At 37.8% G+C, this 27674-nt stretch overlaps 1 protein-coding gene across 8 annotated transcripts in view; it reads right to left on the bottom strand.

Annotated features, from left to right (window-relative positions):
* The window catches only part of PHF3 (PHD finger protein 3), a 95092-nt gene that overhangs the window by 43609 nt on the left and 23809 nt on the right, over positions 1–27674 (bottom strand). For 3 of the 8 annotated variants that reach the window (XM_036871174.1, XM_036871179.1, XM_036871175.1), the window contains one exon: positions 2879–3040. The exons of 3 other annotated variants lie outside the window; for them this stretch is intronic. In XM_036871174.1, coding sequence (XP_036727069.1) covers positions 2879–3040 — 162 coding nt within the window. Of the gene's footprint in view, positions 1–2878; positions 3041–3949; positions 4113–8322; positions 8344–27674 lie in introns of those variants that run through there. 2 more of the 8 variants (XM_036871178.1, XM_036871180.1) reach the window with 2 other exon arrangements.

A 27674-nucleotide genomic window follows, 5' to 3' on the forward strand; every position in this document is an offset into this window, starting at 1 on the left:
TGTGGAGAAAAGGGAACCCTAGTGCACTGTTGGTGGGAATGTAAATTGGTACAGCCACTATGGAGAACAGTATGGAGGTTCCTTAAAAAACTAAAAATAGAACTACCTACCGTACAACCCAGCAATCCCACTACTGAGCATATACCCTGAGAAAACCGTAATTCAAAAAGAGTCACGTACCACAATGTTCACTGCAGCTGTATTTACAATAGCCAGGACATGGAAGCAACCTAAGTGTTCATCGACAGATGAATGGATAAAGAAGCTGGAATACTAGTCAGCCATAAAAAGAAACAAAATAGAGTTATTTGTAGTGAGGTGGATGGATCTAGAATTTGTCATACAGAGTGAAGACAGAAAGAGAAAAACAAATACCGTATGCTAGCACATGTATATGGAATCTAAAAAAAAAAATTAAAAAAAATGAAGAACCTAGGTTCAGGACAGGAATAAAGATGCGGACGTACAGAACAGACTTGAGGACATGGGGAGGGGGAAGGGTAAGCTGGGAGGAACTGAGAGAGTGGCAGGGACTTATATATACTACCAAATGTAACATAGATAGCTAGTGGGAAGCAGCCGCATAGCACAGGGAGATCAACTCGATTCTTTGTGACCACCTAGAGGGGTGGAATAGGGAGGGTGGGAGGGAGATGCAAAAGGGAGGACATATGGGGACATATGTATATGTATAGCTGATTCACTTTGTTATATAGCAGAAACTAACACCCACTGCAAAGCAGTTATACTCCCAATAAAGATGTTTAAAAAAATTGTTTTAATTTAAAAAGTAAAACAAAAGGAAAGAAAGGGCAGGAGAAGAGAAAACACTGATGATTTTGGAAGCCAAACAAAAGATGATCAAGCAGTAACTGATGCAGGACATCCAAAAAAAGATAAACAGTAATCTGGCACTGCTGGCCAAACCAATACCATTAACACCTCAAAAGGCTTAGGAACTGGTGATCCCAGATAATTCTAAAGTAGGGAGGAAGGCAGGCAGTTAAAATGGGGATGAGTCGAAAGCTGTTTAAAAAGCAGTCAGACCCCGAGCTCCCTCGCCCCTACTCCATCCATTGGGCAACTGCCCTTCCCAGGTCCTAATCGAAGACTGGAGGCTTACTCTTTGGGGAGTGTAAAAACAGAGTTTCTAGACTAAGGAACATCCAGCATAGATAAGAGTAGCAGTAAAGTACACTGAAATCTGTAAGATTATGTGTATTTGTATGTACTGAAAGATGAGATGCCCCCATCAGCTTCCCTCAAGGGCTCCCATGATATGCTAACAATCTAACAAGCCTGAAGTCTAACAACAGAGATTCCTCCAGAAAGTAACACAGTCAGATTACCATACAGTGATGCTCACAGCTGACAAAACATTAAACCATCAATGATCAGACATTTAGCAAAGTCTCTTAACATGAAAGATAGAACCAAAAAAAAAAAAAGAAAAAAAGACTAAAAAACCTTTAAAACACCGTATCTTATGAAAGACAACATAAGATACTGCATGCATGAAACAAGACCAGAATGCTACAAAAAGGACTATTCCCGGAACAAAAAAAGAACATTCAGAATTTGATGAAAAAGTTGAAGGATAAACATGAGAAAATTTCAGCAAGTAGAGGAAGAATACAGAGGTGGAAAGATGAAGAAAATGGAAGAGCCAGTCCCTGCTATCTAATACTTGAATAACAGGAGTTCCAGGAAGCAAGAGTTGACAAAATAAAGAGGAAAATAATCAATGAAATAATTCAAGAGATTTTCCCAGAACTGAAAACGGAGCATCACTTTCAAATTTCTGAGGAAAAACAATTTCCAACCTTGAATTCTATGTTCAATCAGACCATGATTCCAATGTGAGAACATATTAAATACATTTGCAAACATACAAGGTTTCAAAAATATATATCCATATTCCTTTTTCTCACAAAAGTACTAGAAGAGGTATGTCACCAAAACGAAGGAGATACTTCAAAGAAAAGTAAACAGGAACTGCAATACAGAACAGAATCCTCAGAAGAATAGTAAAGAGAGCTCTCTGGACAACAGCCATGCATCTGACTTATACAGAGCTAACATGACAGCGCACACGGAAGCAGATCAGAAGGCCCCCAGAGACACTTCCTCAATAAGATGAAAATGACAGAACACCTGATATGCTCAAATATCTTTAAGAAAGATTCAGACAACTGGCAGAGTAGTTGGGGTGGGTACCGATATGTACACTGAAAACTGTGTGTGCGAATGCATAAAACTATAAGCAAATGAACAACAAAATCAATTATTAAATCAGAAAGACAAAAAGCTGTATAGGAAAAGCGACTACAGTTCACTAAATGGATCATCACTAACAGCATATTGAGTCACAATAACGTAAGTAATTACTACTGATCTTACAAAATTATGAATCAGAAAGATGAGAAAATGTTCTTTTCTGTGATGGGGGAACAAGAGGAGAAAAGAATGCTAAATTCACCATCCAGAATGGGAAATCAATAAATACATACATCAGAATAATCAAGTAGTAGCAACATACATGTGTTACTTAGAGACATGGAAGTAAATACCAAAAAATTAACAAAACCAGATGAAAGCGGTAATAGTAGTTTCCTCTGGGGAAAGGGAAATAAGTAGTAGGATGGCAAGTACTGGAAACTCATAGAACTAGTCAACTCTTTAAATCATGTGAATGTGTAATTTCAATAAAAATTTTAAAAAATCATATCAACAAACTGATACAATCTCAAAATTGATTATCAAAATGCTCAGATTAGCAAACACCAAGAAACTACTATCACTGCTCAGCAACTTTACAACCTATCACATATCTGTCCCTACACTTGATTTTCTAGCTCGTCCTCTCTGGAAGGATTACCTTGTGCCATTAAACGAGGTGATTTTCTTGGTGATCTCACTGAATTTTCTTCTACTTTGTCCCTCAAATTCCTGTTAGGTAAAATCAGTTCTTCTTCATCAATGGTATCATTGCCACTTTCTTTTACAACTCCTTCATCCATAATATCGTCAAGACCAACAACTAGGAAAAAAAACAAAAATACAAGATTTTTTGAAAATATTGGTGATGTTAAGTATTTAAAGGCAGTACAGAAAACACTGAGACAGTTTAATGTAATACCAAGTAGTCCTGAAAATCTAGGTCTATTCCTAAAATGTGATAATGCCACTACCAAGCTCCCAGTTCAGTTTTACAAACTTCTACCGTATGAGGCAGCTAGTCAAAGAGAAGATTAGTTGTAATTCTTCTTGATTTGACCTCCACTATCACTCACTGTCACTTATCATTCACTGTACCTTTGTGAACATCATAAGCAGCTATACCTGGATACTTAATTATCCCAATTGGTTAAAGTAGTACAAAAAAGAGTAAATACCCTGAAAAGCTTGTGATTCTAGGTTCATGCTAGAACCAAAAGATTCTAGTTCTAACTGTAATCTATTCCTTGAAGACTTTATGCTACATGTGTGAAAGTAATGGAGATATACTACTCTTAAGTTGTAGCAAGCACACACACACACACGCACACACACAGAAATGAAAAACATAATGTAACTTCCCCTCCCCCAAATGCTAGGGAAAATAGGTGTTTAAATACAACTATACAATTAAATTACCTTCCCCTAGTCAAAAGAGAGATAGAGTCATTCATTTAACAGCAGGGGAGGGGGCATGGAAAAGGATTGGGGAACACTGTATTTATATTATCAACAGGCTTATTTCTGTATGTAACAAATGTCACTTTAACTAGCTGACATACAGCAATTCTAAATGTGCAGTTGTATGAAATCTTGCAAAAAGAATGTGATTATTTAGATCATACGTCCTGGTTTCAAGTCTCTGCTAAAACATTTAAATAAAACCTGACTAAGTCCCTTAACCTCTCTAGTTTATCTCTTAAATGAGAATAACAATACCTGTCCTACCTACCTCACAGGGCTGTTGTGAGGATCAAGTGAGATGATGTATGAGAACTCACTCTGTAAACTTTAGAGCACTACACAAATGTTAGTTATTATCTTCATCCTAGGGGTTAGAAGGAACCTCAAGAAGTTATCTAGTCCTCATCTTTGTATCCAAGTAGAACTTCATTTAAGAGTTCAACAAGATAGTGGTCTACCCTAAAATTTAAAGAGAACAAAATTTTTTATAAATATACTTTCAAATGGTACAATCTTTTCGAAGAGCAATTTCACAACAAACAGAATCACAAAACTGCTTATATACTTTGACCAATATATTATAAAGTATAGACGAGAGAATAAATTATGAAAAAAAGAGTCTGGCTAGAAAACAAAGTGTGATCCTTGTTAGTAACAGACAAATGAAATGTTGTGTAGGTGCATTTAGACAAACAAACATGATCAGCAGGAAACAGATGAAAATTATAACAACAGCTATTCTATAAAAGATAAGTATTCCTTTTTCCTATCTTGCACATTTCCTGCTATATGCATGGAATTTCTCTCAAAAACAGAGTCCATGCTTTTAATCACTAAGCTATAGGCACTAAAAGCTTAGAGAAGAAGAATGTGTCTTAGGAAAATTCATCAGGACTTATTTAAGATGTAATTGGGGGAAACAGGTGGGGAGTTCAGTTAGAAGGCTACTCCACCATGATGGAATACTTATGTTGCCACACATTCACACACATTCTCAAAGAATTTTTAACATTAGATTAATAGTTCCACCATGCTCATTTTAAAAAGCCAAAGTTATGCATTATATGCATTACAAGTATGCAGAGATAGAAATGGATGGGGGAAGGCAGCACAGTGTTATCAATGACCATCTAGTGGTTAGGTGGGGTAAGGAATTGGGGGTTTTTTAATCACTGTGACACTGTCTCTGTGTTTTCCACATTTTCTACAATAAACATGAGTTTTGGATTGTAATCAGGAGAGAAAGTAATAATTCAAAAAACAGTCCAGGAGAAAGGTAATTAAAATCTGACTAACAGTGTTCGCTGGCAGGGAGTAAAAAGGTGTGTTATGAACTTTTGGGCTATATTGCAAAGCAGAATCAACAGGATTTAGCGAAGCCAAATCCAAAGGTCAATTATTAGATTCTCTCTTGTTCCATTTCCTGGCAGCAGCTGACCCCTCGCCCCTTCCTGAATCCCTTCTCCTCACTTAACTTCTGAACAGCACACGCCCCTCCCTCACTAGCTACTTCTGCTCAACACCCTTTATGGAGCTCTTCTTGCAGATGTCACACAGGACAGGACTTCAGGATTCAGTACTCCCACCTATCCTTTATACGCACTCAACCCTCCCTAAATGATCTCATCCAGTCAATCTATACTCGCGTGACTCCCCGAAGTTATCTTCCCCAGCCCCAAGCTCACATCTGACCTCTGGAAGAGTGTAATTTGACATATCCACTAGGTTGTCTAACAGGTATCTCAAGGTTAACAAATAGAAAATAAACACTGATGCCACCCATTCCCCCTCCCCTCAGTAAAACCTTCCTCCTAAGATAGTCCCAGTAATGGAAACTCCATTCACCCAGCTGCTCAATCCTGAAGCTCTAGAACTATCCCCAGCTCCCCTCTCCTCATATCCCACATCCAAGAGGTCAGCCCAACCTGCTAGCTCTATCTACAGAACACGTCACCCACCTGATCACCACTGATCACCTCCACAGCTCACATGCTACTCCACATCACCATCTTCTCCCATCAAAACTACTCTTGAGTCTCCTAGTGTCCCAGGTTCCTCTATGGTCACCTCCTACGCACACACATGCACACACACACACACACACACACACACACAGTTTATTCTCCACACAGTCATAACTATACTTTAGAGTCTTCTAAAATATAAAGTTGTATCACGTTACCATTGTTCTGACGAGACCCTCCAAACCCTTACGAACACACTTAGATGTATGTTAAAATCCTAGCCAGGGTCTCCAGGGTCCTAAGAAGGGCTTTCGCCACCAAATTCCCTGACTTCTCTCCTACCACTGACTGGCGGTGCTCCAGGCACACTGGGAAGCAAAAGGCCATCTCAGGGTCATTTCACTTGATCGTCCTCTGCCCGGAGAGCTCTCCTCCCAGACAGCCACATGGCTCACCCTCCCGCTTCATTCGGGTTTCACTCAAAATCGACCTTCTCACAGAAACCTTTCCTGAGGATCTTATCCAACACAGCATTCTCTCACCTTAGCATATTTTATCCTTTAAAATGTGTTTCACTATCCAATGAAACATCTAATTTTCCACTAGAATGTAATCTCTACAATCCAGGGACTTTGTCTCTTATTCACCACTGAAACTCCAGAACCCAGAATCATAACCTGGTATACAGTGGCTACTCCAGAAACACTTGCTGCATAAAAGAATTAGGGGAAACAAGGGACCTGGAAAATTTAAACTTTGATGATCAAGTGAGAAATGTTTCAATTAACTGAAAGAGAGAAGTTAGAAAAAACAAATTTGAAAGTAAGGTAATGACTTAACTTTTTGAATGTTAGTGACATGAAAAAAAAAAGAGCAGGCAAAAGAAGCATCAAAGTAACACACCATCACAAAAGAAGGGTAAGGAGAATTCCAGGGATCAGGAAGGTTAACTGCTATAGAGAGGACAAAGGAAGGAGAAAAATCCACTAATTTGAAACACAGAAGCAGAGGACCAGATGACAAGAGATGAATAAGTGGAGAATGACAACAGCAGTTTCTCTTTCATTTATTTTTAAGAAATTTAAGGGTAAAAGAAAATGAGGACAATCGGCTGAAGGAAGTTAAGGGGATGAAAGATGATTTTTCTGTGTAAGTAAAAGGAACGGGGTGGGGGGGAAGGTGAGGTGGTAGAGTCCCCTTTACACAAAAGAGGGAGTGAGGGAAGGAGAAGGGAGAGAGAATGGGCAAAGAGGGAAGAGGACAGTGGGAACGGGAGGAGGGAAAAAGCAAGAGATCTGAGCATCTTCCACTGCTGGAAGTAACTTTGGAAGCTGAGTGACGCCTGAGGCCGCAGTATCTTAAAACCTCTTAAGTCAACAACCTACAATTCGAACACTTAAGACTGCATTTGAGACGTTTCTCAGAAGTGAGATTTCCAAGAATGCAATCTTTTTTGTACTCCTGTTGCTCCTGGCAATATGTTTCCTTCATCTCAAAAAGTCACCCTGACATTAAATCAAGCTCTAACACTGTCTCCAACATTTCCAGGGCTCTCAAGCAGGTGTAGGCCCCCAACACCAAAGCAACTACTTAACCTAGCTATGCCTCAAATTCTTCTATAAAATGGAGATCATGCTAGCGGTCAGAGGGGTGCTGTGATGATTAAATTAGTGTGTGTAAAGGGCTTGGAACAGAACCTGGCACTTACAAAATGCTGACTTCTGTTCACAGTCTCCCCCATCATGGACCCCACCATCAAAATTTATGTATTCTTTTTCCCTTACTTTTTCCCTCAACTCCCCCCAGAACAAATCAACCATTAAAAAAAGTACCTGAAATTTCTTTCTTCTAATCCATTTATCTGATTAAAGTAATTCAGAGTACAGAATGAATTATCTCTGGCAAAACCCTCCCAATTAGGTATTTACGTTTTAAATCATTCAACTTCCACTGAGCTTAACTTTCTTAGTTTCCACTAAGAAAATGAATAGAAGAAGTGAAGGAGAATCTGTGTTCTTTTCAAAACACTGCTTATTCTCAGGGACCTCCCACATCTGCCCCTCCCACAGCTACAAGCAAACTAAGATTCAGTATTTGATATCCAGTTTTTAAAAAGTGGCCAGTCCTACTCAACACATCCACTAAAAAGGGAATTGGGGTTATCAAAAAAAAAAAAGCAATGGCCTGAATTATGCAGGAGGCAAGTGCAATAATGCGGGAAAACAATATTTTTTTCCTCCCTCCCACATTTCAGAATTAGGTGTCATTCCCATTTTGAAATTCTGGCACAAAATCTGTAATCATACTCAAAATCTCCTTGAGCCTGAATTTAGATCACATTAAAATTCCTCCCATCATCAGCCACAAATGGCCCTCCTTAAATCTGCTGAGTCAGGCCTATGTGAAGTCCTCCTGACACAAATACTACTTTATTCAAATCGAGACTATTTAATTCACACCTATCTTCTTGAAGAGAGGAGGTAAATGAGATGAAAAGAATAAAACGGAACTATTTACAGCTAAATTTATTGAATTTCTCACAACTGGGTTTAGTTTAAATCACCTTACTCCACACAAAAGGGAGAACCACAGTACAGCAGGGACTCTTCACATCTGGCGTGCCTTAACTCAGCCTGGCAGCACAGAGGCCAAGCGCAACCGCTTCTAGGACGCTTACCTCCTCTACTATGAAACCTGGCACTAGATGTCAGACTTGAGAAAAAACCAAAGAGCATGATCTCCTTCCAGTGTCAGGACAACAGAGGTCAGGTGTGTACTTTACAGGGCCCGGACCTGAAGGAGAGTAAGAAGGCACACAAACACACCCCTGCAACACAGTCCCCACAGCTTCCGCCTCCACCACCGCAGGAGGCCACCACCCAGCCCATCCTCGGCCTCCCTTCAGAGAGCGTTCTTTCCTTTACGGACGATTCACACACCCTTCCAAAAGAGGCCACGTCAGATACACACCATCAAGTTGTGTTATATACAATCAGTCATTTGTGGGTGAATTTATCATTTTAGATATTATGTTTCTAAGTTGAACAACACAAATAATGTTATCTTTTTTCCCTCTTAAATTTCTTCTTTACAACAAACTCTAAAACACAGGTTTACTGAGTCAAAGAAGGCAAATTTATAGATTTTACCATTTTTAATCTCATCACATGGCTTTCAAAAGAGTATAAACAATTTACAGTGCAAAAAGCTTCCCATTAAGTCTCAATTAAGAACTTACTAGCACTGAGTTTGAGATTTTTAAAAGAAACATGGTGACTAAAAAAGCTTGACATATATACTGCCTTTCTGTATTTCTTTAGCTTTGCCTACTCGCCTACTCAGGTCTTAATAAATGTGTTTCTCCCTCAATAATTTATATGAACTCTTCATGTAATATCTGTGTTACCTATTTGATGCAAGTATTTTCCCTCGCTTACCTTATTTTAGTATTATCTGGTGTCATTTTTTTTCTTCAGAATGCTGCCTTCAGTTACTCCAACACTATTAAATTATCCATCCTTTCTGCTGAAATTTAACACATTCTGAAGTCTTATATTTAAACATGCACAAACATTTCAACTTCTGTCAAACTCAATTCATACTTTGGGAAAAAACTGATTAATATTTCACAGAAAGGGGGTTTCTATCAAACAAATCTAAAACAAAGACACTGGGTTAAATGACGTTAAAACGGTTTCTTCACTTCAGATCTTCAGAGCCTTCAATATGCTAAATAAAGGCATTTTATGAGGGGAAAAAACTGCACATGATGAAACTGTTTCCCAAGCCTTATATTCTCACACACACCAATAAAACATACACCAAAATGCTAATGATGGTTATTTCAGAAAGGATTTTTCCCTTCTTCTTATTCATACTTTCTAATCCATCTCACATTAAAAATATTTTGTCAAAAACAATTTTCCCCCAAAATGTGTAATACATGTGTGAATGCCTAGAAAAAGAAGCTGGAAAGGTTTTCCATGCAGGGGGAAGTAGTATCATTGGTGCCACTTTTTAAAGCTTTCCTTTTTAAGTTATACATGCACATGGTTTTAAAGAGTTGTGTTTGGTTCTCAAAAAGACAACCCTCAGAATGGGAGAAAATATTGGCAAATGAAGCAACTGACAAAGGATTAATCTCCAAAATTTACAAGCAGCTCATGCAGCTCAATATCAAAAAAACAAACATCCCAATCCAAAAATGGGCAGAAGACCTAAATAGACACTTCTCCAAAGAAGACATACAGATTGCCAACAAACACATGAAAGAATGTTCAACATCACTAATCCTTAGAGAAATGTAAATCAAAACTACAATGAGGTATCACCTCACACCAGTCAGAATGGCCATCATAAAAACATCTACAAACAATAAATCCTGGGGAGAGTGTGGAGAAAAGGGAACCCTCTTGCACTGTTGGTGGGAATGTAAATTGATACAGCCACTATGGAAAACAGTATGGAGGTTCCTTAGAAAACTAAAAATAGAACTACCACACGACCCAGCAATCCCACTACTGGGCATATACCCTGAGAAACCATAGTTCAAAAAGAGACGTGTACCACAATGTTCACTGCAGCTCTATTTACAATATCCAGGACATGGAAGCAACCTAAGTGTCCATCGACAGATGAATGGATAAAGAAGATGTGGCACATATATACAATGGAATATTACTCAGCCATAAAAAGGAACGAAATTGAGTTATTTGTAGTGAGGTGGATGGATCTAGAGTCTGTCATACAGAGTGAAGTCAGAAAGAGAAAAACAAATACCATATGCTAACACATATATATATGGAATCTAAAAAGAAAAAAATGAAGACCCTAGGGATAGGACAGGAATAAAGACACAGACATAGAGAATGGACTTGAGGACACGGGGAGGGGGAAGGGTAAGCTGGGACGAAGTGAGAGAGTGTCATGGACATATACACACTACCAAATGTAAAATAGATAGCTAGTGGGAAGCAGCCACATAGCACAGGGACATAAGCTGGGTGCTTTGTGACCACCTAGAGGGGGATACGGAGGGTGGGAGGGAGATGCAAGAGGGAGGAGATACGGGGATATATGTATACGTATAGCTGATTCACTTCATTATACAGCAGAAACTAACACAACATTGTAAAGCAATTATACTCCAATAAAGATGTTAAAAAAAAAGTAATAAAAAAAATAAGAGCACACTGCCAAAAAAAAAAAAAAAAAGTTGTGTCTGGTTCTATGAAGTTTATTAAGAAAAACATTAATGCTCAGCACGCACGTCCCCCTCCACTTCCCCCACTGAACCTCAATTACTTCACTGGGAAAATGCAGACATTACCACCCTCCGCTGAAAGGTTTCTGTGAAAACTGAATAAACTATTGTAGTTTCCTACACAGTGCATGACATGCAAACAATAAGATTGTAGCCATTATTATATCCTGGCAGATTTTTTTCAAACAATTTTCTATAGCCCTAAGTGCCCTTCATTTGACCCCTTCCCAACTGTCAAAATAATTTCTCTTATTGCCAACATGACTCTATCAGGCTACTATAAGAGTGAGATGGTAATCATTCCCTAAATTTTTAACATTTTAATTCCATCCTAAAATACCGTAAGTTATGTACCTTTAAGGTAATTCCTTCAAAAATATTTATTGAGCACCTACTATGTGTCGCACACTGGCCTAGATTATTCCATATACCAGTGATACAGAATTCTGAAGACAAATGACCTGGTTTCTTATATATACATATATATATATATATATATATATATATATATAGTAAGGGGGTGGTATTTACATATACTGAAATATACCAAAGTTACACAGCAACCAAATGAACAGATTGACCTATTTCAATTCCAATTCAAACTGTAAAAAGAAAACAATGTGTGGGAACTGGGTAAATAACTGAATGCTGACTGCATATTTGGAAATATTAAAAACTATCTTTAATTGTTTTAGGCAGGATAATATTAGTGTTGTTATTTTTTTTTAAATAAAGACTTCTTATATTTTGGAGATACATGCTGAAATATTTACAGATAAATGATATGATTTCTGGGCTATGCTTCAAAATAATCTTGGTTGGGGGGAGGTAAGGAGAAGTGAGTGGGGTATAAATGAAAAAAGACCAACTATTAACTGTATGAGTAACAGGTAGATGAGGGTCATTATACAAGTCTCACTGCTTTGTTTGATGTTTTCCATAAAATAGAAAAATGTTTAAAACCTGTTCCCATGAAGCTTCATTTTAACGAGGGTGAGACAAATACATAAGATACGCGGCATGTTAGCTGATAAGCCATAGGAACAAAAGGCAAGAGTAACAGGGAGTACAAAGAAGGGAACACAGGGTGGCCTGTAATTTTAAACCGAATGGCCAGGGAAAGCCAGGGGTACTGGTTCCAGCTGTCTCCTGCACAAGAGCTTCCAGGCCAAAAGAAAGGAGCTCGCTGTGCAGGCTGGAAGGAGTCTGGGGATGACAACGCTGAGGTGACTTCTCAGCCAAAGCTGAACAAGTCGAGGGAGTAGCTTTCTAGCTAGAAGGCACATCAAGTACCTAGACTCTGAGGCAGGAGTGTGCCTAGGATGGTGGAAGAACAGAATGGAGTCAGGTTTGTGAGGCCAGATTAGGGAAACGAGGGAGAAGGGCAGATAAAAATAGAGAGGTAAGGCAGCAAGCTAAAGTCATTCTTGCAGGCCATGAGGACTTTAGCTTTTGCCTTTGTGTGAAATGGAAAGTTACCAGAGTGCTGTGAACACACGGGTGATAGGATCTAACTTTTAACAAGAATACTCTTGGTGCTCTTTTTAGAATAGATGGGAGAGAATCCTCAGGGGCAGAAGCAGGGAAGCCACTTCCAGGCTAACGCAATAATCCAGATGAGAAATGGTAACCGCTAAAACCACAGTAGCAGTGAAGAAAGTGAGACGTACAAGTTGCCAGATTCTGGATGTATTCTGAAAATAATACCAACAGGATCTGCTGATGAAGTGAATACAGAACGTGAAAGAGGGTACGTAAAGAATGACTTCAAAGTTTTCTGCTGAGCAACTCGAAAGAAGTTGCCATTTCTAGAGATGAGGGAGACTGTAGGCGTAAGTGGTACAAGGGGGACTGGGAGGTGGGGAAGCAGGTACCAAGAATTCAGTGTTACGTCTACAAGCCTAGGACACCTGAGGTCACGAGAAGCTAGGAAAGAGGCCTGGGGCACACTGTTCCCCACAGCTTTCAGAAGGAACCAACCCTGCCGACACTGTGAACTTGGACTCTGGCCTCCGGTCTGTGAGACAACACATTTCTGTTGTTAAGCTGAGGTGATTTGTTAGGGTGGCCCCAGGACACTGACATAGCACTGGTGCTCCTTCTATTTTTTTAAAATTTTATTGAAGTATAGTTGATTAAAAAAAAAAAAAAAAAAAAAGAATTCAGTGTTAGACATTAAGCTTAAGATGCCCAAGAGACATCCAAAGAAGTAAACGCAGGGATCTGGAGTATATGTATTTGGGAGCTGAATTATAAAGCATTTCTTAAGTCATAAAATTGTATAACATCACCATAGAAGTGAGTAGAAATAGAAAAGATGCCTAAAATCTGAACCCTGAGATACTCCGGTACCTAGAGGTCTGGAAGATGAAGAGGAGAATCAGAAGAAACTGAGAGGAAGAAGACAGCAAGGTGAGAGAATAACCGCGAGTGGCGAACCAAAGATCGAACCTGGCAGAGTGACACTGCCTGCAACCCAGTGCAGCTAGTGAGAGCAAAATCAGAATTTGGAGGAGAGATATTGGGGAAGAGAGCATTAAAATTTCTTCCAGGAGTTTGCTGTAAACAGAGCAAAAAGAACAGGGCAAGACAAATACACTGATGAATAAATATAAAACATGATGTGTGGTTAATACTGAAATTCAATTGTAAGGACTTTGACAGAGACTCTTTCAGACTTCTTTTCAATTCTATCAAGCACAGAGAAAAAGTAGAGTAGATATCACATCATGGTAACTACAAACCATATCCATGAAAAACAGAGAATAGAAACCTAACCAGAAAACATGAAAATCTAATTTCATAAATATCTAAATAACTGATTTCATAAATATCATAAATATCTCATAAATATTTCATAAATATCTCAATATGTACTCAAGTAAATAGCAGCCCTCAGAGAAAAACTAATAAAATTTATTCCCGCCATGTGTTACACATGCACACACCATAATTCAAGCACACACCATAATTCAAAAGCATGTACGTTAATTTTATTTCACATTTCTCTAATTATCTCAGTTTCCTGGCCTCTCAATTAGATGGACGAAATTATATCAGATGTTTGAGAAAGATACACTATTAGGTCTAAAGATATTATTATTAAAAAAAGAGAAAGAAACCATTTAAAAAAATTTTTCCAAGTGTATTTGTCTCAGGTCCAATTAATGTAGGGACCAAAAGACCTAATACTAAAACAGTACCTAAGGATATCACTAATAATGAATAATAATTTATTTCCTAAGATAATTCAATCAACAGTTAAAAGTTAAATTATGTTCATTATATTGTTTTTAAAAAGGAAGAGCTTTCTAATTAATATATTTTAGAAAATAACCCATCCAAAATGGTTAAAATAAAAAATGGTTTTAAAACTATGTGTTCCTTGGGAAATTTTTTATATGAAATAACTATTTTCCTAAAATATCACATGAATATTTCCATATTAAAGACAACACTGCTTGCCCATTAGTCAAGGTCATTTGTTTGACAATTTTCCTGTGACCAGTGTGTTATCAAACTTGACTTAAAGCACTTCTATCAATGTTAAACCTTAAACCCAGAAAAGAGTTTTCTACCAAACCAATCAACAGATCAGCTACCAAACTGACATCAGATGTACTTTTTGTGAAGTTGCATATCAGGAGATCTTTCATAAAGAAACGGTACAGGTGACCCTTGAACAACTCGGGGGTTAGGGGTGGCGGCCTTCCATGCAGCCGAAAATCCACGTGTAACTTATGGTCAGCCACCCACCATTCTGTATGAGCGAGTCGTGCAGCACTACAGTATTTACTATGGAAAAAAAATCCACATGTAAGTGGACCCGCATACTTCAAACCCGCGTTGTTCAAGGGTCAAATGTAATTATACACATAAAACAGGAAATTATGGTTCTGAAGCCAAAATTAAAATATTTAACCTAAGAATGAGGGAAAAAAATCAGTAAGTACTTTAAGAAGCACTCTGCCTCTGCAACAATGGCAGTGTACATAATTCTCCCTATTAGAACTTACACAGTTGGACATCAACACACATTCATTGTATCTGGGATGAAAAATAAAAAGGAGTGTAACAAAACGTATTTTTAAAATCTGAGAACTCATTATGACAACCTAAAAAGAAAAAAATAATTTGCCACTTCAGGCAATTAATGTGATCATTTTACCAACTCTTACTCTGGAAATTCATAACCAAATGTTAATTCCTTCCCTTTAATCTGCCTCTTCAGTAGGAACTATAGTTTAGAGCAGGGGTCCCCAACCCGTTAGGAACTGGTCCGCACAGCAAGAGGTGAGCAGCGAGCAGGTGAAGCTTCATCTGTATTTACAGCCGCTCTCCATCGTTCTCGTTACCGCCTGAGCTCCACCTCCTGTCAGATCAGCAGGGGCATTAGATTCTCATAGGAGCGTGAACCCTACTGTGAACTGCACATGCGAAGGATCTAGGTTGTGAGCTTCTTATGAAAATCTAATGCCTGATGATCTGAGGTGGAGCTGAGGCGGTGACGCTAGCGCTGGGGAGTGGCTGCAAATACAGATTCTCATTAGAGAGGTTTGACTGCACAGAGACCATAATAAATCAACTGCTTGCAGACTCGTATCAAAACCCTATCACGCTGCATCTTACAGAGTAGACTGGACATACGCAACACACTTTGGGTATCACTGTCTCCCATCACCCCCAGATGGGACCATCTAGTTGCTACAACTGATTCCATCAAGTATCATCAAGGGATGCACAAAACCATTAAAGGCTAATGAGGAACAAAATATTCCCATGTTGCAGTTATACCCCTACAAATTACCTAATAACTCAAGTATTTAGGAAGGAGAGCTTTTGCTGCTGCCACCTTAATCCAGCAATCAAATCTATCATCAAAACCAGTGTAAGACTTCTAACATGATATAACATTAACTACAGAGCTTCACCCATGAAGGAGTCTTGCCAAAATATGTTTAACCCGAATCTAATCAAGCTTATTTTAAACCTAACTTCCAATTTACAGGAAATTAAAGAAATAGAGGAATAAGCCAAAGGACACCAAACACACAAAAAAAATTAAAATCTAAAACTTGGGACAATCCTAAGAGACATTTGGTTTTATCTCTTCAAAAAGTCAGTATCATTGGAAAAGGGTGTGAGAGGCCTCAGAAATATAACTAAAGACAATACAAGGTCCTTGATTGCATCTTGATTTGAAAAACTCAAGTGAAAATGATATTTTGGGGACAAATGGCAAATTTGAATATGGACAGATATTAGATTTTAGGAAACTATTTGTTACGGGTGATTATGGCATTGCTAAGTAGAAATCCTTTGCTTGGAGATGCATGATGAAGTTAAACTAATTGGGTGGAAGAACTGGCAAACTGATAAATGGATGCAGCAAATACAGCAAAATATTAACAGGTGAATCTTGGTGATGGGTAAATGTGTGTATACTCTACCTTTCTTTGTTCCAGTATATTTTAAGTTTTCAAAATACAAAATTAAACTTTTAGTGGAAAAAAAAGGCCAATATAGAAGTTTATCCTTAATCAGGTATCTAAACAGCATATAATATAAATGATTTACAATCCACGTTGTTCCAAGACAGATTTAAAGTGGCCTTTAAAAACATATACAGATTGGTTCAAGATGGTGAAGTAGAAGGACATGCTCTCACTCCCTCTTGCGAGAGCACCGGTATCACAACTGCTGAACAGTCATCAACAGGAAGACACTGGAACTCACCAAAAAAGATACCCCACATCCAAAGACAAAGGAGAAGCCACAATGAGATGGTAGGAGGGACGCAATCACAGTAAAATCAAATCCCATAACTGGGGGGCGGGTGACTCACAAACTGAAGAACACTTATACCACAGAAGTCCACTCACTGGAGTGAAGGGTCTGAGCCCCATGTCAGGCTTCCCAACCTGGGGTTCCAGCAACAGGAGGAGGAATTCCTAGAGAATCAGACTTTGAAGCCTAGCAGGATTTGATTGCAGGACTTTGACAGGACTGGGGGAAACAGAGACTCCACTCTTGGAGAGCACAAAGTAGTGTGCGCATCGGGACCCAGGGGAAGGAGCAGTGACCCCGTAGAAGACTGAACCAGACCTACTTGCTAGTGTTGGAGGGTCTCCTGCAGAGGCAGGAGGTGGCTGTGGCTCACCATGGGGACAAGGACACTGGCAGCAGAAGTTCTGGGAAGTACTCCTTGGCATAAGCCCTCCCAGAGTCCGCCATTAGCCCCACCAAAGAGCCCAGGTAGGCTCCAGTGTTGGGTCGCTTCAGGCCAAACAACCAATAGGGAGGGAACCCAGCCCCACCCATCGGCAGTCAAATGGATTAAAGTTTTACTGAGCTATGCCCACCAGAGCAACACCCAGCTCTACCCACCACCAGTCCCTCCCATCAGGAAACTTGCACAAGCCTCTTAGATAGCCTCATCCACCAGAGGGCAGACAGCAGAAGCAAGAACTACAATCCTGCAGCCTGTGGAACAAAAACCACATTCATAGAAAGATAGACAAGATGAAAATAGGCAAGATAGACCATATATGTCTACAAGAGACCCACTTCAGACTTAGGGACACATACAGACTGAAAATGAGGGGATGGAAAAACATATTCCATGCAAATGGAAATTAAAACAAAGGTGGAGTAGCAATACTCATATCAGACAAAATAGACTATAAAATAAAGAATGTTACAAGAGACAAGGAAGGACACTACATAATGATCAAGGGATCAATCCAAGAAGATATAACAATTATAAATATATATACACCCAACATAGGAACACCTCAATACATAAAGCAACTGCTAACAGCTATAAAAGAGGAAATCGACAGGAACACAATAATAGTGGGGGACTTTAACACCTCACTTACACCAATGGACAGATCACCCAAACAGAAAATTAATAAGAAAATACAAGCTTTAAATGACACAATGGACCAGATAGATTTAATTGATATTTATAGGACATTCCATCCAAAAACAGATTACACTTTCTTCTCAAGCGCGCACGGAACATTCTCCAAGATAGATCACATCTTGGGTCACAAATCAAGCCTCAGTAAATTTAAGAAAACTGAAATCATACCAAGCATCTTTTCTAACCACAACGCTATGAGGTTAGAAATCAATTACAGGGAAAAATTAAGAAACACAAACACATGGAGGCTAAACAATACATTACTAAATAACCAAGAGATCACTGAAGAAATCAAAGAGGAAATCAAAAAATACCTAGAGACAAGTAACAATGAAAACACAATGATCCAAAACCTATGGGACGCAGCAAAAGCAGTTCTAAGAGGGAAGTTTATAGCAATACAAGCCTACCTCAAGAAAGAAGAAAAATCTCAAATAAACAATCTAACCTTACACCTTAAGAAACTAGAGAAAGAAGAACAAACAAAACCCAAAGTTAGTAGAAGGAAAGAAATCATAAAGATTAGATGAGAAATAAATGAAATAGAAACAAAGAAAACAATAGCAAAGATCAATAAAACTAAAAGCTGGTTCTTTGAGAAGATAAACAAAATTGATAAACCATTAGCCACACTCATCAAGAAAAAGAGGGAGAGGACTCAAATCAATAAAATTAGAAATGATAAAGGAGAAGTTACAACAGACACCGCAGAAATACAAAGCATCCTAAGAGACTACTACAAGCAACTCTATGCCAATAAAATGGATAACCTGGAAGAAATGGACAAATTCTTAGAAAAGCACAACCGTCCAAGACTGAACCAGGAAGAAACAGAAAACATGAACAGACCAATCACAAGCACTGAAATTGAAACTGTGATTAAAAATCTTCCAACAAACAGAAGTCCAGGACCAGATGGCTTCACAGGTAAATTATATCAAACATTTAGAGAAGAGCTAACATCCATCCTTCTCAAAATCTTCCCAAAAAATGCAGAGGAAGGAACACTCCCAAACTCATTCTATGAGGCCACCATCACCCTGATACCAAAACCAGACAAAGATACTACAAAAAAAGAAAACTACAGACCAATATCACTGATGAATATAGATGCAAAAATCCTCAACAAAATACTAGCAAACAGAATCCAACAACACATTAAAAGGATCACAGACCATGATCAAGTGGGGTACATCCCAGGAATACAAGGATTCTTCAATATATGCAAATCAATCAATGTGATACACCATATTAACAAATTCAAGGAGAAAAACCATATGATCATCTCAATAGATGCAGAAAAAGCTTTCGACAAAACTCAACACCCATTTATGATTAAAACCCTCCAGAAGTAGGCATAGAGGGAACTTACCTCAACATAATAAAGGCCATATATGACAAACCCACAGCCAACATCGTTCTCAATGGTGAAAAACTGAAACCATTTCCACTAAGATCAGGAACAAGACAAGGTTGCCCACTCTCACCACTATTATTCAACATAGTTTTGGAAGTGTTAGCCACAGCAATCAGAGAAAAAAACAAATAAAAGGAATCCAAATCAGAAAAGAAGAAGTAAAACTGTCACTGTTTGCAGATGACATGATACTATACATAGAGAATCTTAAAGATGCCTGCAGAAAACTACTACAGCTAATCAATGAATTTTGTAAAGCTGCAGGATACGAAATTAATGCACAGAAATCTCTTACATTCCTACACACAAATTATGAAAAATCTGAAAGAGAAATTAAGGAAACACTCCCATTTACCACTGCAACAAAAAGAATAAAATACCTTGGAATAAACCTACCGAGGGAGACTAAAGACCTGTATGCAGAAAACTATAAGACACTGATGAAAGAAATTAAAGATGATACAAACAGAGAGATATACCATGTTCTTGGATTGGAAGAATCAATATTGTGAAAATGACTGTACTATTCAAAGCCACCTACAGATTCAATGCAATCCCTGTCAAATTACCAATGTCATTCTTTACAGAACTAGAACAAAAAATCTTAAAATCTGTATGGCGACACAAAAGACCCCAAATAGCCAAAGCAGTCTTGAGGGAAAAAAACTGGAGGAATCAGACTCCCTGACTTCAGACTATACTACAAAGCTACAGTAATCAAGACAATATGGTACTGGCACAAAAACAGAAACACAGATCAATGGAACAGGATAGAAAGCCCAGAGATAAACCCACGCACCTATGGTCAACTAATCTAGGACAAAGAAGGCAAGGATATACAATGGAGAAAAGACAGTCTCTTCAATAAGTGGTGCTGGGAAAACTGCACAGCTACATGTAAAAGAATGAAATTAGAACACTCCCTAACACCATACACAAAAATAAACAAAAATAAACTCAAAATGGATTAGAGACCTAAATGTAAGACCAGACACTATAAAACTCTTAGAGGAAAACACAGGCAGAACACTCTGTGACATAACTCACAGCAAGATCTTTTTTGATCCACCTCCTAGAGTAACGGAAATAAAAACAAAAATAAACAGATGGGACCTAATGAAACTTAAAACCTTTTGCAAAGCAAACTACAAAGACGAAAAGACAACCCTCAGAATGGGAGAAAATATTTACAAATGAATCAACGGACAAAGGATTAATTTCCAAAATATATAAACAGCTCATGCAGCTCAATATTAAAAAAAAAAACCACCCAATCCAAAAATGGGCAGAAGACCTGAATAGACATTTCTCCAAAGAAGATATACAGATGGCCAAGAAGCACATGAAAAGCTGCTCAACATCACTAATTATTAGAGAAATGCAAATCAAAACTACAGTGAGGTTATCACCTCACACCAGTTAGAATGGGCATCATCAGAAAATCTACAAACAACAAATGCTGGAGAGGGTGTAGAGAAAAGGGAACCCTCTTTCACTGTTGGTGGGAATGTAAACTGATACAGCCACTATGGAGAACAGTACGGACGTTCCTTAAAAAACTAAAAATAGAACTACCATATGACCCGGCAATCCCACTACTGGGCATATACCCAGAGAAAACCATAATTCAAAAAGACATATGCACCCCAATGTTCATTGCAGCACTATTTACAATAGCCAGGACGTGGAAGCAACCTAAATGCCCATCGACAGACGAATGGGTAAAGAAGATGTGGTACATATATACAATGGAATACTGCTCAGCCATAAAAAGGAACGAAATTGGGTCATTTGTAGAAACGTGGATGGATCTAGAGACTGTCATACTGAGTGAAGTGAGTCAGAAAAAGAAAAACAAATATATTAACGCCATGTATGTGGAACCTAGAAAAATGGTACAGATGAACCGGTTTGCAGGGCAGAAATAGAGACACAGATGTAGAGAACAAACGTATGGACAGCAAAGGGGGGAAAGCAGCAGGGGGGTGGGGGCGGTGGGATGAATTTGGAGATTGGGATTGATATGTATACACTAATATGTATAAAATAACTAATAAGAAACTGCTGTATAAAAAAATTAATTAAATTAAAAAAAAAAACTGAATACATGACTACCACAGGAACGTTAATGGCAAAATGGTTAATGAGAACTGTCAATTGGAGGAGCATTTAAGATGGGTCACTATTACAGTAACTGAGAATTACAGGAAACTTCAAAGGCCTGGAATCTTATAACTCATATAAAAAAAACTTGATAGAGGTTTTCCTAGATTTGATAACAATCTTAAAAATTTATATCATGTTTCAACAGTGAACTGTACAGCTGCAAGAAGTTTTCTGAACCATCAACAAAAATCCAGATTTTAATACTGCCATATTCCTGTAACTCTTAACATTGTTAGTGATAAAAAAAAATCCTCTCTCACAAAGTCTTCTGTTGGTCTAAGTTCAAAGCCATGGCTACCTTTACTATTGAGATTTTATAACACAAAAGTTGTATACAGGTTAAATTAGTCCATTTTTAATTACCCATCCTTTAATGAGCATTATATTCCACATGGGAGTCATGTTTGATAAACTCCCAGTTATACAGTTACCCTCAGACACACACTGATGCAGCCACACATGTCTTTTTGAGAGTAGGTTCATCATAATGGTGCAGAATAACTTCAGTTTGCTTCAAACACAGATGTGTCTTTAACCTCTGTGATAATATATACCCTGCATTTAAACAGTAGCTCTTAAATAAGCAGTGATAGATAGCACAGTGATTGTAAAACTGAAGAAACAACTTGAATTACTTACTTCAATGCTGTTATGCTTAGTGCAAATCAATCTCTCATCTTTGCAGAGTTTACTTACTGGAACCAATGTTTCATGTGTTTTTTCCACATGTTAAAGAACATAGTAATGTTCCTAAAAATATTAATCCATTACTTTTGTCCTTTTTGTACTGTAATGTATATTGTGGTTTTTAATATTTTTTTGTCATGGGTATGTTAAGTCTAAGAAAAGAAAATTTCAGTGAAAAAAAATAAATAAACCAAATGTCAATTTACCATGCTAAAGACAAGACTGAATATTCTCTCTCTCTCTTCTCTGTATAGAAAAATGATTATACAAAATGTAATATGACGAGGTAATCAAAGAGGATGCACCCTCCCCCCCCAAAAAAAGCATTATAGAGATGTGTCAGGCAATTAACAAAAATAATTTTATTATTTTTCTGGATTTTGTAATGGTTGTGATATTTGAAAGCTTCTTAAAATTTGCGTTTTATTTCTTTTTTCATTCTAAATAAATATTTACTTTCAAACCAAAAAATAAAATAAAAAATAAAGAGATAAAAAATATAAGGTAATATTTTAAAAGAAAAAAAGGAAGAAAAAGCAAAAGAAAAATACAGGTAAGAAACTAAGGTGAAGTCAAGGATGATGTCAGTACCCAGAATGAGTTACAAATATTTACATTTTAGTAGGAGTTCCCTGATTCTAATGAAGCTTAAAAGTCAAAGTTTGTCAGGCACTTAGCAAAACACTTCAGGGGAAAAAATAGTCATTATACATTTAAAAAGTACTGCCTCTAAGTAAAATACTTTACCATTTCAACAGACACCCATATAGCAGCTTTCATTAGACTTTAAGTATACATTAAGCCAGTGGTCTCCTAAGGATGTGACTATACCTAAAGGGATGCATACACAATCAATCTGTGACCAGGAAGAAAATATTACTATGTATATTAACTGTTACCTAAAAACTAAAAAGAAATTAAACTTTACCAATAGTTAATCAAACTGACACTAGTAATCTCTGCTGTATTCATGTCAGTCACAATTATCTAAAGAGAAAGATCTGAGAGAAGAGTGAGAATTTCATAAAATGGAGGAGTTGACACCTTTAATGGCATTTGTTTGCCTTCAACATTTTGCAGTGTTTCAGGATGTCATCAATGTAGCTTTTTATTTATATTTTTTAAAAAACTTTATAAACAGTAGATTGCTTACAGTAATTTTAATGAAATGGGAAATGACTATTAAAATCTTTATACCACACAGAGGTTCTCCATTAACTCACAGCAAAGTCCTGAAAAACTGTTTTACCTAAGAGTGAGTTATACATCTTTCTTTCACACAAAGTGAGACAAATACTTTACAAATGAGACAAGTGCTACAAATATACTGCCTTTTTTATTATAAAGCAGCTGTAAATGATAAGTTATATGAAAAAATAAGCACCTTAGTCTGTCCCTTCTAGATGAAAGTGACATTTTAGGAATGAGTCAGAAAATAATTGCTTTTCTAAAAGAAACTTTGGCTAAGCAAATGCCCGTTTAAAAATGTTTCCATCATTATATAATTTGTGACTAAAAACGAAATGTGGCACCTATGAAAACTTTTATCTGGACACTTCAATAAAAATAAACTCAACTTAGAATCCGATGTATAAAAGATTTTATCAGAATGACAAAGTGAAATTCTCAAAAATATATTCAATCATACTGCACTCCAAAAAAGTTCTTGTACAATTGATAATTCTAATTAATTTTAAAGTAGAAATATCATTTATGATATCTATAGCTCATTTAAAATATCTACTGTATGTGTTATATAATGGACATTAATATATTAGTAAAGTAGGACAAGTATATAAACACACATGCAAGTATGAATGAGTACTCGAAAATGTCTTACTGATAAACACGTACAGTCAAAAGGTTTGGACACCATTCCCTCAATGAAATGAAGCCTCTGATATACAAATAGTAATTCTGACACCCACCCCCTCTTTGGGCTGAAACAACACAAGAATTCATTCTCCCTCTAAAATTTCTGATATGAGCAGATGATCATGATCTATGAACAAAGACCTAAATTTTACAAACTAAGATCTAAGTTCCATTAGTTAGGAGTGAAAAATACTCAGCCTAGAAAAATCTTTGACAAGTGAAGCAGGCTCACCTCTAAACAGGCCAAGTATTCAAACCCAGGTTGACCTGTGAGCTGGGACAGGCCTACCAAGAAAAAGGTCCTGATCTCAGCATCCCCCCAGAGTGAACTAAAAAAACTGTGCCTGAGCCAGCTGGCTAGCAGCTGCCCAATGTCCATTCAGCCATCCTTCCTCATTCACTAGAATTCCTGTTATTTCACATGGTCATCCAAATTAAGACTACACTTTTCAATCTACCTTACTGCCAGATGTGGCCAATGTCTAAGTAACGACCACCAGAATTAAAGGACGAATGGTACGTGCAACTCTCAGAAGATGATCATAAAGAAAGGGGACATACCTTCCCCTTCCCTTTTCTCTTTTACTGGCTAGACTCCAACTTGATAGCTGGAAGAGCCATCTGAAACTATGAGGTGAATCTGGAGAAAGGGATCATACTTGGTAGTGCAAGGAAGAGGGAACTTGGGTCCCTGACATTGTGGAGCCCCAAACCAGCTCTCAGTCACTTTCTTCTGAGCTATTACGTGATAAAATGAATTTTTTTTTTTTCCTCAAACTTCAGAAGATGTATTTATCTTACCAAACACATGTGAGGTGCTTAACTCTATGCCAGTATGCCAGACGGAGGTGGGATGAGAATGCATGCAGATTTATTAGAGTGCTCTTGGGAGGGACATCTGTGGGAGGGAGGGAGGGAGGGAGCAGAGTTGGAGTGAGGGAAAGGTTGAGATGTGGTGCAGCGGCAACAGAGGCCTCAACTCGGCCAACCCTTTGGGAGCTCGGAAGCTGGGGCAAATCTTCAGAGTCAGCTTGAGTTGTGGTGATGGTACCAGGCTTTTGTACCCCCATGGCAACCAGTCATTGGATGCAGGTTGCCCTGGGAAGAGGGTGTGACTTGGGGTGAGGCAACGCTACCACCAAGGCAATTCTGAAGGGAGTTCTCAGCTGGCAGCATTTCTGTCTTTATACCACTGTTATTTGGAGTATTCCGTCACTCCCAGCTGAACCTAATCCTAGGCCAAAAGGCCAAAACTTTTTCATTAAGATGACCCAGTGAGTCACAATCCATGAGAACCAAATCCACGACAGCAACAGACTAGGAAAAGAACAGGAAGTCTTGAATAGGTAAAGGATTTCTGGTATCAGCCAGAAGACTGAGGATGCCTAGGTCTATGATTTGGGAAAATCCAGGTAACCAGACTTCCCTAATTCTCTAATAACAGGGATCTGCCATTGCCAAGGAATTATGAAATTCAACTCCTCTGGCTGCCAGGTACACCCATCTCTAGGATAGGGAGGGTGGGCCAGGGATAGGGCCCTAAGACAAGCTCATCTCTCTCTCTGGCCCCTAAGTCAAACAGGCTCGTGGAGATCTCGTAAGAAGATTGCACATGCAGCTCCGTTATCAGAATTCCTTTTTGGTCAATATCCTCAAAAGATGGCAAAGTACAGAGTTTAGAGATTTTATTATTCATTTTTCTCCCTGATGGGGAACAAAAAATGGTAAGAATAAAAATTATGGAGATTAATTAGACAAGAATAGAAAATCAAGATCAAGGAAGCAAGGATCCTTAGTTTTGTTTATATCAAAATTATTTTCAAATTACAAAGTAGAATAATTCTCTACTTTAAAGATTAAAAAGCTGTTCATAAACCATTCATAAATACCAACTGTTCAACCAACTTTTGCACCTCTAGTATGTAACAATATTCTATGATTATGAGAAATAAAGTATATTTGATTGGTTGGTACCACATTAAACAATTACCAAATTAAGAACCCTAATCTTTCAAATTGCAAAATCATAGACTATTAGCCTTTCTGCCCAAAGAACACTACCCACTATCCACACATGGTACCATAAAACTTTTTTACTCCACTATGTTAAAATGTACAAACCTCAATAAATTGCGAGATCACTTGCATTAGAAAACATTTAATAATGCAAACAGTTCTGGAACTGTTAGAGAGTTAACAATCATGTTTAAATTAGCTATATACTAATGGGATAAGCCTACTTGCTTAAATTCTGAGCTAAGATCACAGACAAGGTATAAAAATTAATTTTCATTATAGACAGAATAAGCAGTTAATTCTGGAGGAAAAAAAACATTTTAAACATTTTGCAGATAAAGAATGAGGTGGAAAGGAATTCAGCTGAAAGAAAGGAAGGGGTAGAAAGGTGAGCGAATTCAGAAAATAAAAGATGGTCAACAACAAGCATAATACATGTTTTCAAAATGGTGTAGGATAAGGGGTTTAAAAACACTTCTCTTTCATACCTCTGCACAAAACCAGGACTCACAGGTCAGGCTCATTGTATTATTATTCTAAATCAACAAAGTTATGGGTTTAAAAAGCTTGTGAAAAGCTAATCTGAAAATATGCCCAATCCTAACCTTGTTAAGGAGAAAAGTAAATTCAAATTTATACATCTTCAGAACTGACTCATGTCCGTTATGTTCTTCTTGTATTTTAAATTGCATTTTAATACAATATAAGATATCTTTAAAATCTGACATGTATTCTCTTCAAAATATTGTACCAACCATATTTTATGAATTCTACATTTTTAAATAACCAAAAAAGAATATTTCCGGACTGTGATAAAAGCAATAAAATTATCAGATTATACTTTGTTCTGACAAGAGAAAAAAACACCTTGCCTTTCTGACTCAAAACACAGGTGATAGTTTTCTCTTTTCTTGCAATTAGAGTACACCACCACCAGGAGGTAGCAGTCCAATAATCACAGACAGAAATGAAGTTTTAGACTAGAGTTCCAAACCAGTGGTCTTACAGTGAGATTTGTCAGATGTGCTATTTCTCCTACTTAAGAAAACTTAAAACTATTTAAATTACCATAATGGAACAAATAATTATCAGACATCATTTTAAATTAAAATATCTAAAAATAGGGGCTTCCCTGGTGGCGCAGTGGTTAAGAATCTGCCTGCCAATGCAGGGGACACGGGTTTGAGCCCTAGTCAAGGAAGATCCCACATGCCGCGGAGCAACTAAGCCCGTGCGCCACAACTACTGAGCCTGCACTCTAGAGCCCGCAAGCCACAACGACTGAGCCCGCGTGCTGCAACTACTTAAGCCCGCGCGCCTGGAGCCCATGCTCCACAAGATAAGACACCAGAATGAGAAGCCCGCGCACCGCAACAAAGAGTAGCCCCCACTCGCTGCAACTAGAGAAAGCCCACGTGCAGCAACGAAGACCCAACACAGCCAAATAAGTAAACTTATTTTTTTTTTTAAATCTGAAATATCTAAAAATAAGTTAATGTTCACTCCCTTAAACTATCCTAGGCTGCTATCCACTCAAGGGGGCATGATTCACACTGTATTCTCTGATTGGTACTCACTGGAGTTGTACAAACCAAGCAGTAAAACGCTCTCATCCTAATCTTAAACTGGTTACAGGAAAATATCTTTACCAGACAAAAGGAATAAAATCAATTGTGT

The sequence above is a fragment of the Balaenoptera musculus genome, chromosome 12, assembly GCF_009873245.2.
Source record: "Balaenoptera musculus isolate JJ_BM4_2016_0621 chromosome 12, mBalMus1.pri.v3, whole genome shotgun sequence".
Taxonomy (NCBI): Eukaryota; Metazoa; Chordata; class Mammalia; order Artiodactyla; family Balaenopteridae; genus Balaenoptera; species Balaenoptera musculus.